General features: G+C 42.2%; 2 protein-coding genes across 2 annotated transcripts in view; one reads left to right on the top strand and one right to left on the bottom strand.

Moving 5' to 3' along the window:
* Window positions 1-2,437: 2,437 nt before the first annotated feature.
* LOC134038076 (secretagogin-like) overlaps window positions 2,438-14,943 on the bottom strand; it is a 48,355-nt gene continuing 35,849 nt past the window's right edge. Inside the window, exon 7 of the mRNA XM_062483669.1 lies at window positions 2,438-2,513. The gene's annotated coding sequence lies outside the window, so the exon portion shown is untranslated. The remainder of the gene's footprint in view (window positions 2,514-14,943) is intronic.
* On the top strand, window positions 5,807-7,748 carry LOC134038124 (vitelline membrane outer layer protein 1 homolog). Its single transcript, XM_062483740.1, has 5 exons — window positions 5,807-6,086; window positions 6,251-6,363; window positions 6,653-6,959; window positions 7,167-7,182; window positions 7,715-7,748. Exons 1-4 carry the CDS (start codon window positions 5,871-5,873, stop codon window positions 7,170-7,172), a joined length of 642 nt encoding a protein of 213 aa, XP_062339724.1. The 5' UTR covers window positions 5,807-5,870; the 3' UTR covers window positions 7,173-7,182; window positions 7,715-7,748.

Raw genomic sequence — 14,943 nt, 5'->3', positions numbered from 1 at the left:
TTGTCTGTTATGTGCAAAAATTTCGTTCCTGAACGATCCTTTTATTGTTGTACATTCAATTAAATGGGAAAATGTGTCCAAACTTTTGACTGGTACTGTACATACTCATTCCTTCTTCCACTGAGTAGGGCTTTTATAAATCAAAGAGTTCCCAATACGTCAGCATTTAAACCATCTTTACACTTTAAATGTCATTTCCATAGTCCATAACTTTACATTGAAACAAAAAAAGGGGGGGGGGGGGGTGTTTGCAGAGGACGAAGAGAAAGAAATCAAAGCTGAATGAAGGAGGCCGCTGCAGGCCAGGACGGGAGGCGAGAGGTGGGGTGGAAGAGAGAAGAGGAGAGAGCTACACCACCCACCTGCAGGGCTCTGGCAGCGAGGAAGATGCAGGCACAGGCGATGGTCTCAGCTTGGACCCTCACAAACACGTTAGTCCTCAGGCTGTCGTTCATGTAGTTCCTATGACACACAGGAGACACATACAGAAAACATGGCACCTTCGCCCCCACACTCACCCCTCTGTCCACCAACCCCCACAACATCACAGCCCAGCCCTGATCCACAGCTGTGGTCACCAAGCCCGCCAAGGACCAAAGGGGAGAACCCTAGGCTTAAGGGAAGGATTTTTTGACAGTCCCAGGCCTTGACCAACCTGCCCTTAGGCCCACCCTATACAGCCTGGCTCTCAGGCTGGGTGTCTGTAGGGTGGGGGTCGTCCATGCACAACAGATGAGAAGCACTTCCAGTGGACTGGGCCCTGTGTCAGGGCAGGGGGCTGTACCACAGAGACATCATACCATACCAAACTCCATTTATCAATATCACAAGCAACATAATTCATAGATATAGCATATTTCTCTCCTGGACATGACCAAAGGTCATGTTCTCATAAGCCAATATAGCAGGGTATGGATCAAACATTATTTATTATTTTCAGAACATTCATAACATAATACAATACTAGAGGGGGTACAATTTCTGGGGAAATTGTAGTGTGTGCTTGCTTGCTTCGGTTGCACAGGGGTCCGTTTACAACTGATATTTCTGTATATTTTATATAAAAATGCATACTTATTATTTATAAAGATTACATAGATTTAAAAGCATTTTTTTTTGCTGCTCATTTACAACTCAAAATACAGGTGAAGTGTAGAATGAAATAGATGTCTTCTCATTTCCCCTGCTAGAGGCAGCCTCATAGTTGAATCAAAACGAATACATTTGGCAGACCGGTGTAAAAATTGACCGAATCTCTATGACTTAAACGTCCTTTTAAGTTTTTCCCTTCTCGTGATATTTTCATGCATTTAGCCTACTCCTATTGCATTCATTCATTCATTAATAAAGAACCCCCTTTGAAGATTATTCTACGACGTTAGCCGGCAGTAGAAGATGGAATCACGATTCAAACAGTACCATCTGCTAACTGAAAATATGTCCCCAAAAACGTAAATAAGCTTGACATTTATTTAGTGGAAAATCGCCCATTCATAAAAACTGGTAGAGATCATTATCAGTAACAACGCAACATGCGATATAGCCCTGTGTGGAGAAGCTGCCCCGGTAAATTGTACTACTACAGTACAGTACTAGACTACTGCTGTGTTCGTCTTGGTAGCTATAGGGTTGCCACCTTCAATACAGAAAAATAAGGGACGCCTGCCGCAGCGGGGGGTGGGGGGGGGGGGATTGATACATGGACATTATAAAAAGATATATGCTATTGAAATCAGTGTGAACAGATGCACTAAGTCTCTCTCTATCACAACTCAAGTGGTCATATCGTCATAGCTGAATACACAGCTATGACGATAATAAACATAGGCCAACAAAGTTTGACAGTGAGACCACAAAAAATAAGCTTTTGGAGGAACTTGTGAGATGTGAACCATATTTTATTAACTTAAATTAACATATCCATAACTTATTAACTTTAAATTAAACAAATGCTCTGATACTCAAAAATGTATAATGGGAAAAAATATATATAGGCTGGTGCAGGAGACTTGCAAAGGATCTTCCATGAACATCATGAACATAAGTGCACTTCTTATTAGGTGGGGGGGGGGGGGGGGGTATCTGGAGCTCCAGATACTCTCCGCCAAGAGACCCGCCCTCCTCTGACTCTGATTGGCCGTGACCCTGAAACAAACCGATCAAACCAACCGTGGCAGCGAGTATTACCCAATCAGGGGTAGAATATGACGAGTCTTCACAGAATGCGGGTGGGATGATTTGCATGGGATGCTGCGTTGAAGACAACTCTGAAAATACGGGACAAAACCCGTTCCTTTTTGATTCAAAACGGGACGCGCTATTTTATTCTCAAATACGAGACGATTCCGTATTTTAATGGACGGGTGGCAACCCTAGAGTAGGCTACTTTGCATTTAACTTTACACCATTTATTTATTTTGGGGAATATAAATATGCCTGCTCACCTTAACTAATTCCATCATGTCTTTAACAAAGCCGTCCACCTCAGGCCCCTCCAACGCTCCAGTCTTGCTCTGTCAAACACGGAAGGGGGATAAACTCTCTCTACATCCCTGTGATGAGAATAACATTCTTAAAACGAAGATAGATTTTGATAACAATATCAAAGCGAAAGCTAAAAGAAAAACGTAGATTAATTGTGTTTTTACTAAGAAAATGAAGCTGTGGAATACAAGAGACGAAGGAGGCAGGGACTCACATCCAGTTTGAACTCAAGCAGGAAGTTCTCTTCCAGAGACAGAATTCTATTAGGGGTATTACATGTAACTCTTATTAGTTCAGAAAATCCTTTCGATGTTGAAATGAGAGAAGGAGAATATCAAACCCTATACCCCTGACTATGCACTTGTGGAGATCTGAGGTGTTGTCCAGGTTCAAGCAGTATGGCAGCATTTCCAAGTAGCCAATCAAAACTGTCACATTCCTTCAGATCTCCACAAACATGTAGTGGTTGACACAAGAACACCAAACACAGTCTAGCAAAATGACTGAAGGCTATAATACCTGTCTAGCAGAATGACTGAAGGCTATAATACCTGTCTAGCAAAATGACTGAAGGGTATAATTCCTGTCTAGCAGAATGACTGAAGGCTATAATACCTGTCTAGCAGAATGACTGAAGGGTATATAATACCTGGCCAAATCGTTCAAATCCAAGCATCCATCTTTATTTCACTTACTTCAGAAAACTCAGCTGGTGTCTGTCTTAGTCTCTCTGGAGCGCTGTGATCTCCCTATCTGCCCAGAGTCAGAGCTGCTCTCCTCTAAATAGGGTTATGAGTCTAGAGGGTAATTTAACGTTTGTCTGAGTTACAAATTCTGAAATGGAGTCTGTGGAACAGTGTATTGGCAGATGAGAAATCTTGGACAAGCTCCACAGCACGAGTAGTGTACATCAGGAGTTTCCTCTATTTCTATTAATGAAATATAAATCTAACTTTTCATCCAGAACGTTCATGTCAGGTGCTCAAGTCATGTGTTTAAATTATCGTTTTTTGTCACTTTTGTAGCATCAGCTGAAATGCTTGATGCTGCACCAAGATGAAGTTGAGCCAAAAACTGTTTTATGGACCGAGTTAATGTCGGCCACACTAGAGGGTGATGGTTGCATTTAAGCTAATTAGACTGCTGTCTGATCTCATAGGCCGCACCCTGCAGAGGAATAAATCACTTTGTTATAGGGAAAGAGTTTGGGTTGTATTAGCTGCTTGCATGTGTGTTTCACGCATATACGGTATATGTTCCTTCAGGCAAACGCAATGATGTCACCTCTTACCATGGCATCTGTGTACTCCTCCAGTTTGCTGGAGGATACAGTTGTCTGTTGTTGTAGAAAAAGATCATTTAGGAAACTCTGTTTTAAAGGACAGACACACCAGTGTAAGAGTAAGACAAACTAGGGTTAGGGTTTGACATGCTGGTGCAGATGAAAGGGTTACGTTATAGTTCAAAATAACAATACAGGGAATTAAACATCCTTATTTTAGGAGACTTCTGGACTTTACTTTGAGTCTGTTTACGGTAAGGTCAAAATTACTTTCAGCTCCACTGCAGATATGTACCCACTGCTGTCTGCGTCGTACTTCCTCCAGATCTACAGAGAGAGAGAAGATAAAAATGTGACATTCACACCAAACAGTTTATCATCGAAATAGTAAGATAATCATGATGACAATGTAACAAAATCAATAGAGAAAACAAACGCTACATTCAGAGCAACCAATAACAAAGGTATTTTAAATGCAAATAAACATAGCCCACCTAACGCACCTGAGCAAGTATAGTAGGCTAATCAAACTCAGTGATCGGTTTAGCTTCTCCTTTTGTAAACCCATCCTGCAAACCAAAATAGCGACGCCGGCTATATGAAAGAACAATTGCCTGACACATACAAATTCAAATTGCCTATCACCGGTACTCGGTGGCTGCAGTAGGCCAAATATGCCTTTGCAAAGACAAGAGAATAAGTAGACACATTTTGGGCCTTTGCACGAAAAAACTCTAGGCTATAAAACCAGTAAATATACATTTTACAACACTGAAAACATTACTAGAATGTGATGCATGTGTTATGCCAGGTTGCTTTGCGTTGTCTTGTCCTAAGAATTTCAGTGCCCAGTCTGACCTTGTGTTGTTTTGTGCATCTGACCATAAAAGACTTGAACTGGAACTCAGCTAACAATCAGACTAAATGGTAGAACAGTGGTGGTGAAAAAACAGCGATTCAAGTTCACAACACAATCCTCCTGTGGACACATAAAACAACAAAAAATACATGAAATAGGATTACATTTTAAAACCAGCACATACAACTCATATTCACCTCTTGTTTGTCAGGGACACATAAAAATGCTCTCTCTTGATAGAGTGACTTAGGAGTTCAGCCACTTCTATTGTCCAACAATTGAAAGCAGACAAAAGGACAAGTAACTTAAAATGCAAAAAACAAATAGTAAGATAATCATGATGACAATGTAACAAAATCAATAGAGAAAACAAACGCTACATTCAGAGCAACCAATAACAAAGGTATTTTAAATGCAAATAAACCTATCCCACCTAACGCAGCTGAGCAAGTAGTCTATTCATGGGTTTCATGTGACGTCACACAGTGGTCGCGGCGCCATCTTAATCCTGTAAGACCCCTTGTTGTAAAATTACGTCACCTTTAGCTCCCCAAAAAACACATTTTCAAAAAGAAATGTTGCGTCGCTGTATCGTTGCACGGTTTAGGATAATATTATAGTAAGTTAAATAGTATGGTTCAGTACATAAGTGAAGTTAACACCATTTTGCTACCTGCATATACCTAAAGCTTTCGTGACGCAAAATACGGTAAATCAACTTAGGTTAGGTTCACAGTTTGTCGAACTCGCTTTCTGAAATACCCCCCTGTTCTACTACCCATGCTGGTTCACAAGACTGTAAATAATCAACATATAGATAACAACACTCCCATCAGGCAGGGGCCAAGCTACCCCTAAGAGCCACCTCCCTGAAATGAGTTTTTGCAGGTTGCAGGTCTGCATCCCCCCCCCCCCCCCCCCCCCCCCCCCAATGTTGACTCTATGGCTACGGCCTTGCTCTCTAGTTCATATCAGCTTTACTGGAACCGAAAAGTAAAGGATTCCCATTTTACAGTAAATCAAGTCAGGGACCAGGGTTAGGTTCACAGTTTGTTGAACTCGCTTACTGGAACCCCCCTGTTGGCATTGAACCCCCCCCCCTGTTCTACCACCCATGCTGGTAAAAAGACTGTTATTTATATGTTAATTATTTACAATGTGGAGGCCACATTAGGCCAGGTCAAGCTATAAGAGATATCAGTTCTCAGTTGGCTTTCTGTGTCTTCAGGCTGAGAGACTGTAAACATGGCCATCTTTCTCCCAATTGCTGTGGTCCTTGCTACGTTGTCCCCTGGCCTCTCTGCATATGGGGAAAAGACGTCCATAGAGCGTGCAGGCACGGCATACAGTAGCAGACCCTACTCATCTGTGCTTACCGTGTCCAATGGAGAGAAGTTTGGGACGTGGAAATGGCCTGAGATGTGTCCTGACACGTTCTATGCTGTTGGGTTCAGTCTGAGGGTAAAAACTATGTATTGTGTGTGTCAATTTACAAATTGCAAGTTTGTGAGAGTTTGGTTCAAATGTTTGTCAGTTTTGGAATCAATACAGTTGTGCATAGAAGTAACCCACACTACTATTTGGGTTAATTTCATGCTAGCATGTGTCTATCTACTCTCTTTCAGGTGCAACCTCATCAATATTCTAGTGATGACACTTCCCTCAATGGCATTCGCCTCATTTGTGCCAAAGGCGAGGACAGGCGCTACCTTCATACAATCGAGTCTCACATTGGATAGTAAGATAACACTTTAGCTCTTACGGACTCGTTAAACTTCTTTGTAAACTTTGGCCTTCTGCCTTGTGTGAGTAGATTAAATATAGGGTACAGGTCAGGCTTCTGTCTGATCATGTAATTTCTTTGTAAAAATGTTGTTAAGATATGAGAATTGAGGAAACTTGAGTAACTTTACCTGTATATCCCCGGTAATTCACCAAAAGAGCACCCTCTGTCTGTTCCATGCTCCCTCATGATCTCTTTGACCTTTTTCCCCCTCTCCCTTCCCCATTGTACTCATTGTCTCCAGCTATGGTGACTGGTCGAGCCCTCAGTATTGCCCCACGGGAACACTCGTCTCCTTCCAGCTGCGTGTGGAGCCACACCTGGGCATATTTGATGACGACACTGCCGTCAATAACATCAAATTCCGCTGCAGCAGCGACCCAGTTCTGGAGGGTAACGGCTATGAGTGGGGAGAGTACGGCACCTGGAGTCAGGAATGTCGCAATGGGGGCATCTGCGGCATTGAAACCAAGATGGACGAGTACAAGAGTTGGCTGGTCGACCACACGTCTCTCAATGACGTGCGTTTCCACTGTTGCTCCCAATCCCAGGTAAAACAAACATGAAGATTGTAGTTTGTTGGTATTTATGGATGTCTACACATTTTTATGTTAGATGGCTTTTATTTAAAGCCATTTCAGTAAATTAATCAATAGAGCATATACTGTATTGATGCCCCTGAAAGAAACATATACCCCTGTAATTACTTGAATCGTTCATTTTGACCTTGTTATAATTAGCATGATGCTTTTTTCCAGAAATGATCTGTGAGTAACAGATCGTGAACCACCTCAACCTGGAACACAAACTTGGACCAAACGGTTGTATTTTGCGTTGTTACTGACAATGATTGCTTCCAGTAAACTTTTTTTACTTTTTTTTTTTTTACTTTTTACATTATCCAGTAGCCTAACTTTTTAACATGGTTTTTGTGTCGGGAAAATGGAGGATATGGATTTTAGGTTCGTTTTGCAATTGTAGGCTACTGTTAACAATTATAGGTATAGCTATGATAATTATACTTGGATAATTTATATTGAGATATAGGCTTATGCCTGATGCCTAAACATTAGAAATCACAAACTACCATAGCCATACATTTAACGGCTATGTGTATCAAATCACTGTTCATCATTTTTTAATGCATTAGGCAAAATGTTGTTGTTGCTAAATGTTCTTATTTAAATTGATTTTCTATAAATGTAGCCTACATATTGAACTGATGAGATAACCCCCACAAGACCAAACCCCATGAAGACCAACAGACCCCGGACGGGAAGAATCCTGATTAAAAGTTTGTCCCATACCCTTACCCTGACATCCGTCATTAAAGGACAATTCATGTTAACGCTAAATGTCTATGTCTAAGAGTCCTATTTCATCTATTTTCACCTATTTCATTTCAAATCAGGCCTTCAAGGCCCCTGGGTTGCTACGACGTCACTCTTAGTATTTGGAATAGCCTAGTAAATGAGCAGCAACAAATGTATGGTTTTAAATCTATGCAATCTTCATAAATAATAAGTATGCATAGGCTTAAATGACCGAAATATTACTTGTAAAATTTAAGTGAGAAAAAAACGCACCCATCTGCAACTGACTCAAACACACCTCACAATTTCCCCAGAAATTGTACCCTCTCTAGTTAGACACGTATCACTTTGCCGACACCATCTGTTATCAGCCTTTAGTGAGACGACTGGTGGCTATAAATTCTTAACTTCTCCTTTCAAAGGCCTGGCCCGCCAATCCGTTCCCCTGGGGAGAACACATTTATCTGATTAATATCTAACCTGAACACAAGCCCTGAAAGCAGAATAATCATAAACATTATGGCATTTTGCCTGTTAATGTGTGAAAAGATGAAGAAAACTATTTGACAACAATAATGTTGAATGTAACTGGCCCCTCTAACAGTACAACTGGCCCCAGCTTGCCCTAGAATCTCCCCTGCATATCAAGTCTATTTATACAGAAATGCAGACATACTTGTCTTGTTAAAAGACATCTGTGTAAACATTCACTTGTAATATACTGCGACTTAGGAGCACATAACTAAGCAGGTTTGGATTTTTGACAGCTTGTCAGCAGTGCAAGTATGACTGTGCAACAGATAAAACAATAATACTGCGTGCAATGTATTCATTCTTTTTATGTATTGGTAACCTGTGCATAATTGGTAGGAATAAAACAATGCCGTAAAGTTCAAATTTCAAAGGACACAAATGAGAAAAATCTGTCCTTTATGTATTTATTTTTGTTTAGGTGGGGGGATATTTATCCACATATCCGTCCGATATTTTGTAAGCTAGCAACACTTATACCTTTACCTGAAATACAACAACCCAGCACGAGCCTGTGGCTGGGTTCAAAGCTCTCTCAGAACAGGGGTGAGAGAACCGAAGGCGACGAAATTAAAGCCCCCTCTATATTCCAGAAACAGTCCATGGTTCCCTCGCCGATATCAGCTTGACGAGTGTCCATTCGGAATTTACGCTGCTTGCGCTGTTCTCTTATCTAACACACTGAATAACCTTACTGGATTTTATTAGTGACATTGTATATCCTACTTTTAATATCACAATGTCACTAATAAAACCCAGTAAGGTTATTCAGTGTGTTCGATAAGAGAACAGCGCAAGTGTGGCATGATTTTGTGGCCTTTTATTTTCTTAATTTACTATGCTGTTGCATGTTTTGGCCTTAGATGGCGCTGTTAGTAAGAAATGATACTGCAGTTGCATGACGGTTAGGAAGAAGAAAAAAGCTAAGCTAGACGAGTTGTCGAGGGAAAGACAAAGAAGCAGTCGTTGTGTGGAAGTGAAACCTTAAAGTTTGAATAAAAGAAGACAATCTCCCCCCGCACACTGTTGAGAGTATCACTTTCTTCAAGTGTGCAACAAAATTGGCGCCCGAACAGGGACCCAACGTGATGCAAAAAGACGTCTGAAAAAAAAGAAGAAACGTTGGAATACGCAAAATGGAGCTGGAGCAGCTACAGGATCAGCTAACGGAGCTACTGTGTCGGCTAACGATTGAACAGCTAAGAGAGGTGTGTATCCAAGCCAAAGTTTCACCAGATAAGGAGAAGAGGCACACGTTGATCCGAGAAATTAATGAGACAGTGGATAAAGCTTTTGACGAGGAGGAATATGACATAGCAGAGACATTTGTGCAAGAGTTGTTAGCTACAGCTGAGCGCTTGAGAGAAACCGCGCCCAAACCAAGGAGGGATGAAGAAAATGATGAGGAGCTACAAAGGCTACAAAAACGGTATGCTGAAATGCAGTTTAATTTCCAGACGTCGACCAAAATGCTCGAGGAAGAAATAAGTCGGCTTCGGGAGAAAATTAACAGAACGCCTAGCTCACCAGAGCTTCCATTCCCCAGAGCTCCTGAAGTGGTTATCAGACGTGAGTTTCGAATTAATGGCCAGATCGGTGAGCTGGGGCAGAAAGATAAGTTATCGTACACTAACCTCATACACCAAATAGACTCTGGAAAACGTAAGGGCCACAGTGATTTCGAAATTGTTGAAGCGGTAGTAAAAGTGGCTACACCAGGGCTCAGTTTACGTGAGATGTTGGAAGCTAAAAGTAATTTGACACTGGTGCACTTGAAGACGATTCTCAAAGCCCATTTCAAAGAAAACAGTACTACAGATATGTTCCACAGACTCATTAACATAACTCAAGATGCAAAAGAATCCCCTCAAAACTTTATTTTTCGTGCAGTTGAACTCAAAGAGAGGCTACTGGCAGCTGCAAAAGATGCCAGCTCAGACGTACAGTATAGCCCAGACCTCATTCAGAAGAAGTTTCTTAGGTCAGTCAGTACAGGACTACTGAGTGATAATGTTAAAATGCAGCTGAAATCTCACCTGGATGATCTAGGAGTGACTGACGAGATACTAATAGAGAAAATGAATGATGCTGCTGTTGATTGGGAGACACAGCAGAAATTGAAGAAAAGTATCCAGAATAAGCCAGCCAGAATAAATGAGCTACAAACAGAAACAACTACTTACCAGCTGTATAGTGACAGGGAAGCAGACTTTGGCCAGCCGTCTGAACACAGCACTTCAGTCAAGGCCAGTGTTAAAAGCCAGAAGATACAAGCTGCAAAAAGTCCAGCAGAAACTGAACTGATGGATGCAGTGAAACAATTGAGAGAGGAAGTGGCTGAGCTGAGAAAGAATGTTCAGTACTCAGCAAGACCATCTCGCCAGTTCCAAAGCAGAGGGAAGAGGGCATGCAGAGGATGTCAAGACCGGGGAGAAGATGAACAGTGTGACCACTGCTTCAAATGCGGCCTGAGTGGACACTTCTCAAAAGGATGCAGAGGCCAAAGGAACACAAGAGGTAGCACTGATTCAGCTAATATCAAAGGACAGACCGTAGAATATACCTCCCCTGCCACTCCAGAACAACAGAGCGGGTCACCCTACACCCCAACTATTCTCAGAGAAAGCATTTTCCAATTAGAAGAGAGACTGCGAGCAGAAAGGTGTTCCCCAGGTGGAAGATTGGGAGGGTCTGCTTATGTTAGCCATATCTCCCCTCGACATCATTCACAGCTGCTGCGTCTTATTGGAAAGAGATGCATGGTGAGTTGTTACCTAGATGGAGTGAAGACCCAAGCCTTATGGGACACTGGATCGCAAGTGTGTCTCATCAATGACATCTGGAGGAAGAAGTGCATCCCAAAGGTGAAGGTACGGAGCACTGAAGATCTCCTTGGCCCTGGTTCACTTGTGGGGAAAGCTGTCAACCAGACCGACATCACTTTCCTAGGGTGGGTGGAGGTCACGTTCCAGCTAGACCCATCACATGCTCCAGAGTTCACGCTTCAAGTGCCCATGCTTGTGACAGGTGAGAAAGGAGCAGCAGAAGAACCAATCATTGGTTACAATGTAATTGAACTGTTATTAAAGAAGGGTGTGGAGGGTCCACATGAAGTAATAACACAGGCTGTGAGCACAGCTTTCTCTTTTAACTGTAAGAAGACTGAAATGTTAGTGAACATTATTAAAAACAGTGACCCTCAGGGCAGTGACGGCCTAGTGAGAGTGGGCAGGCAGAAGGAAGTGATCCCAGCTGGTCAGGTGAGAACTGTAAAATGCGCAGTGAGAACAGGTCCGCTACTGTCCAGTCAAGAAGCTCTTTTTCTGCCTGATGAACATGCCTCCTGGCCAGATGGCCTGAGTATGTCAGAGAGCATGATGACTCTTAGGAAAGGGACATATTCTCGCATAGCACTGCCTATCACCAATAACACCAGTCATGATGTCACCCTGAGCCCACGCACAGTGTTGGGACAGGTTGAACTTGTCAAAGCTGTCTATCCAGTGGACGCCAAGCCAGTCACTTCCCGGCCAGCTTCTCCCGTTGAATGTCCAGAGGCCAGCAGAGAGGACGAGCCTGAGCCTGAGAGAAGGACAGCGGAGGACGAGGAAAGGTGGGACCCACCACTCACACTGACTCACCTCCCCCTGGCTCAGCAGCGACAAGTGAAGCAGATGTTAAGGGAGGAATGCAAAGCGTTCGCCAGAGACGATGATGACGTTGGATACATCCCTTCCCTACAACTGAAAATCAGACTCACAGATACAACACCTGTAAGACGTACCTATGTGTCTGTGCCTAAGCCACTTCACAAAGAAGTAAAAGAGTACTTAGAGGACTTGTTAAACAGGGGCTGGATCCAAAAATCAAGGTCACACTACTCATCTCCCATTGTCTGTGTGCGGAAAAAAGATGGGAACCTCCGTCTGTGCTGTGATTATAGAGAACTCAACCGTAAGTCTCTGCCAGATCGCCATCCTATTCCCCGCATTCAAGATATGCTTGATAGTTTACATGGTAGTGCCTGGTTTTCAGTGTTAGACCAAGGCAAGGCCTACCATCAAGGGTTCATGGAAGAGAGTAGTAGACCACTCACAGCCTTTATAACGCCCTGGGGCCTATACAAGTGGATCCGAATCCCTTTTGGCTTGTCGGCCGCACCCTCCGAATTCCAGCACAGCATGGAAGAGTGCTTATCCGGACTCAGCCCACCGTAACTGAATTAGGTTTATGTAGGTTTATAAATCATATGATGCATTTTAGAGATGCCAGTTCTTGCCATCCAGTATTAGGATGGATGCAATTTGTAAGTTCCTGTTCATGTCAAAGTCATAGGATGGAGTGAAAATGGAAATGTGTTGTGAAGAAAATGTTTAAGAAAAGCTACTTTTAGTTTGTATAGGCCCACACAAAGTCAGTTTGTACACTTAGAATCGCACAAGGATAATTGAAGAAGAAATGGTGGTTGTAAGATAATGTGTTTACAGGAGTATGGTTGAAAAGACTGAAAAGAATCTTATAACAAAACGATATGAGGAAAAGTGATGTGTTATTAGTATCATTGAAGTATGAGATTCTATTTGATGTGATTACACTACAGGTCAAAGGTCACGCCTATTCCAGTCAAGACAAGCTACCCGTGAACACAGCGGAGTAAATGGATGGTTGTCGTAGTGCACAATGACTTCCTCTGTTTAACACATGGCATTAAGTTGAGATAGATGTGAAATCTGTCATCAGATGTGTGTCTTGAATAATGGACTCGAACCTGTAAGTGATCAAACTGTTTAAAACAGAAGGAACTGAGCCGGGAAATGTCGGGACGACATTTAGTTAAGCAGGGGAGAGTGTGGCATACCCCCCATTTTGTCTTTTCTTTGGTCCCGTTTCATGATTTTGTGGCCTTTTATTTTCTTAATTTACTATGCTGTTGCATGTTTTGGCCTTAGATGGCGCTGTTAGTAAGAAATGATACTGCAGTTGCATGACGGTTAGGAAGAAGAAAAAAGCTAAGCTAGACGAGTTGTCGAGGGAAAGACAAAGAAGCAGTCGTTGTGTGGAAGTGAAACCTTAAAGTTTGAATAAAAGAAGACAATCTCCCCCCGCACACTGTTGAGAGTATCACTTTCTTCAAGTGTGCAACACAAGCAGCGTAAATTCCGATGGACACTCGTCAAGCTGACTCACAAACACAATACAAAGCGCTTGAAGCCGAGTCTGGGGGAAAAGGATTTGGTTGCCAGATGACTTGATTTTATCCCCCTATTAAGGCGCTTGAGACCTCCACAAGAGCTTGTTGTGCTCTTCCCACAGATGCCTCTGCCAAACATATTTTCATTAGACCAATTATAGGACGTCATCATGGGCTTCCTACACATTGTAGCCTAATATGTTTCTTTTGAACCAACGTTGTTTACCATCAATACCTACAGATATTTAAGGCAAAGCAGTCAACGTTTTTAGGATATGTATGCTGACAGTTTTTGTTCTATAATCAATATGTTATTCGTCTAAGGCTTTGAAAGCCACGTAAACTGTTTTAGTTTATATTCAAACCTGGCAACCCTAACAGTTTGAAGCACGGCAGCTTTCGGTAATCTTGCACCACCTAGTGGCTACAAGAGCAAAATGCCTGAGCGGTCAACTGTGTGTAACAAAACAGCAGAAGCCTAGCTACAGTAGGTAGCCTATCTGAGAAACAATTCAAATGTTCTCTGTAATGATTCCTTACCGGGAGAGGTCTCCCTTCCCTTACACTTAGATATTAAGATGGGTAAATTTGAGGAGGTGGAGAGAGAGCATGTGTGTGTGAGCAGGTGCATGTAATTGCCAAATCATTCTATTTTATATCAGTATATGTGTGGCGGCCTGCGGAAACCCTTCACATGGTGAAAATGTGACTTTCTGGGTATTATACATATTTGGAAACTACAAACTCCCCTGAATACAAATCTGTTTAAATCACTCAAATATCTTTATCACAACTGAAGTTACACCATTTTAAAGTTGGCCTGTGTCAAAAAGCGATAGGCCTAAGCTAGAAAACTGCATTCAAAGATTCCACTCCGTTTCATAATTCGATTTGACATGGCTTGAAAATCTTGCTAGCTAACATGTCCAAAACCCGTTGAAATTAACTGCTTTTCACAAGTAATCAACTTGTTGTACATTACAATGAAGTTTAGGGTGTTAACTAGGCTATACAAAACAAATCTCTGGCTTATAGCCAACAATGAGCGGCCGCGACATTTGACGGGTTTCCGCTGGCCGCCACACATATGCTATCTGTTTATCAGGGTGTCTGTTGCCAACCATCGCGTGGTAGGTGAGACACCTGACAGGTAACTGTCAACAGACTAATAAACGTGTGTTCATGGTCACAGCTCCAGCAGCTGATACTATTATCACGCTAACGTTCTACTCATGTTTGTTGACTGCATATCTGATAATGGGTTGCTTTCTTTGCAGATAAACTTCCGGATCAGTATATGGTACATACACTGTGAGGAAGTCTTTTGCTGCATCAGCCTACGGGAAAACTTTCACTGATGTGTGATTTCATTGCCATATTAGTCAGATACTTAGAAGGCCTATGGTAAAGTACATTTTAGCATAGTGTTTCCTAAGGAACACTTTTGTTACACTCCTATGTATTATTGGTAACATTGGTTATATTGGTGCTTCTTAATGA

Source organism: Osmerus eperlanus, chromosome 17 (assembly GCF_963692335.1).
Source record: "Osmerus eperlanus chromosome 17, fOsmEpe2.1, whole genome shotgun sequence".
NCBI lineage: Eukaryota > Metazoa > Chordata > Actinopteri > Osmeriformes > Osmeridae > Osmerus > Osmerus eperlanus.
This window is presented reverse-complemented; position numbering and strand designations above follow the sequence as displayed.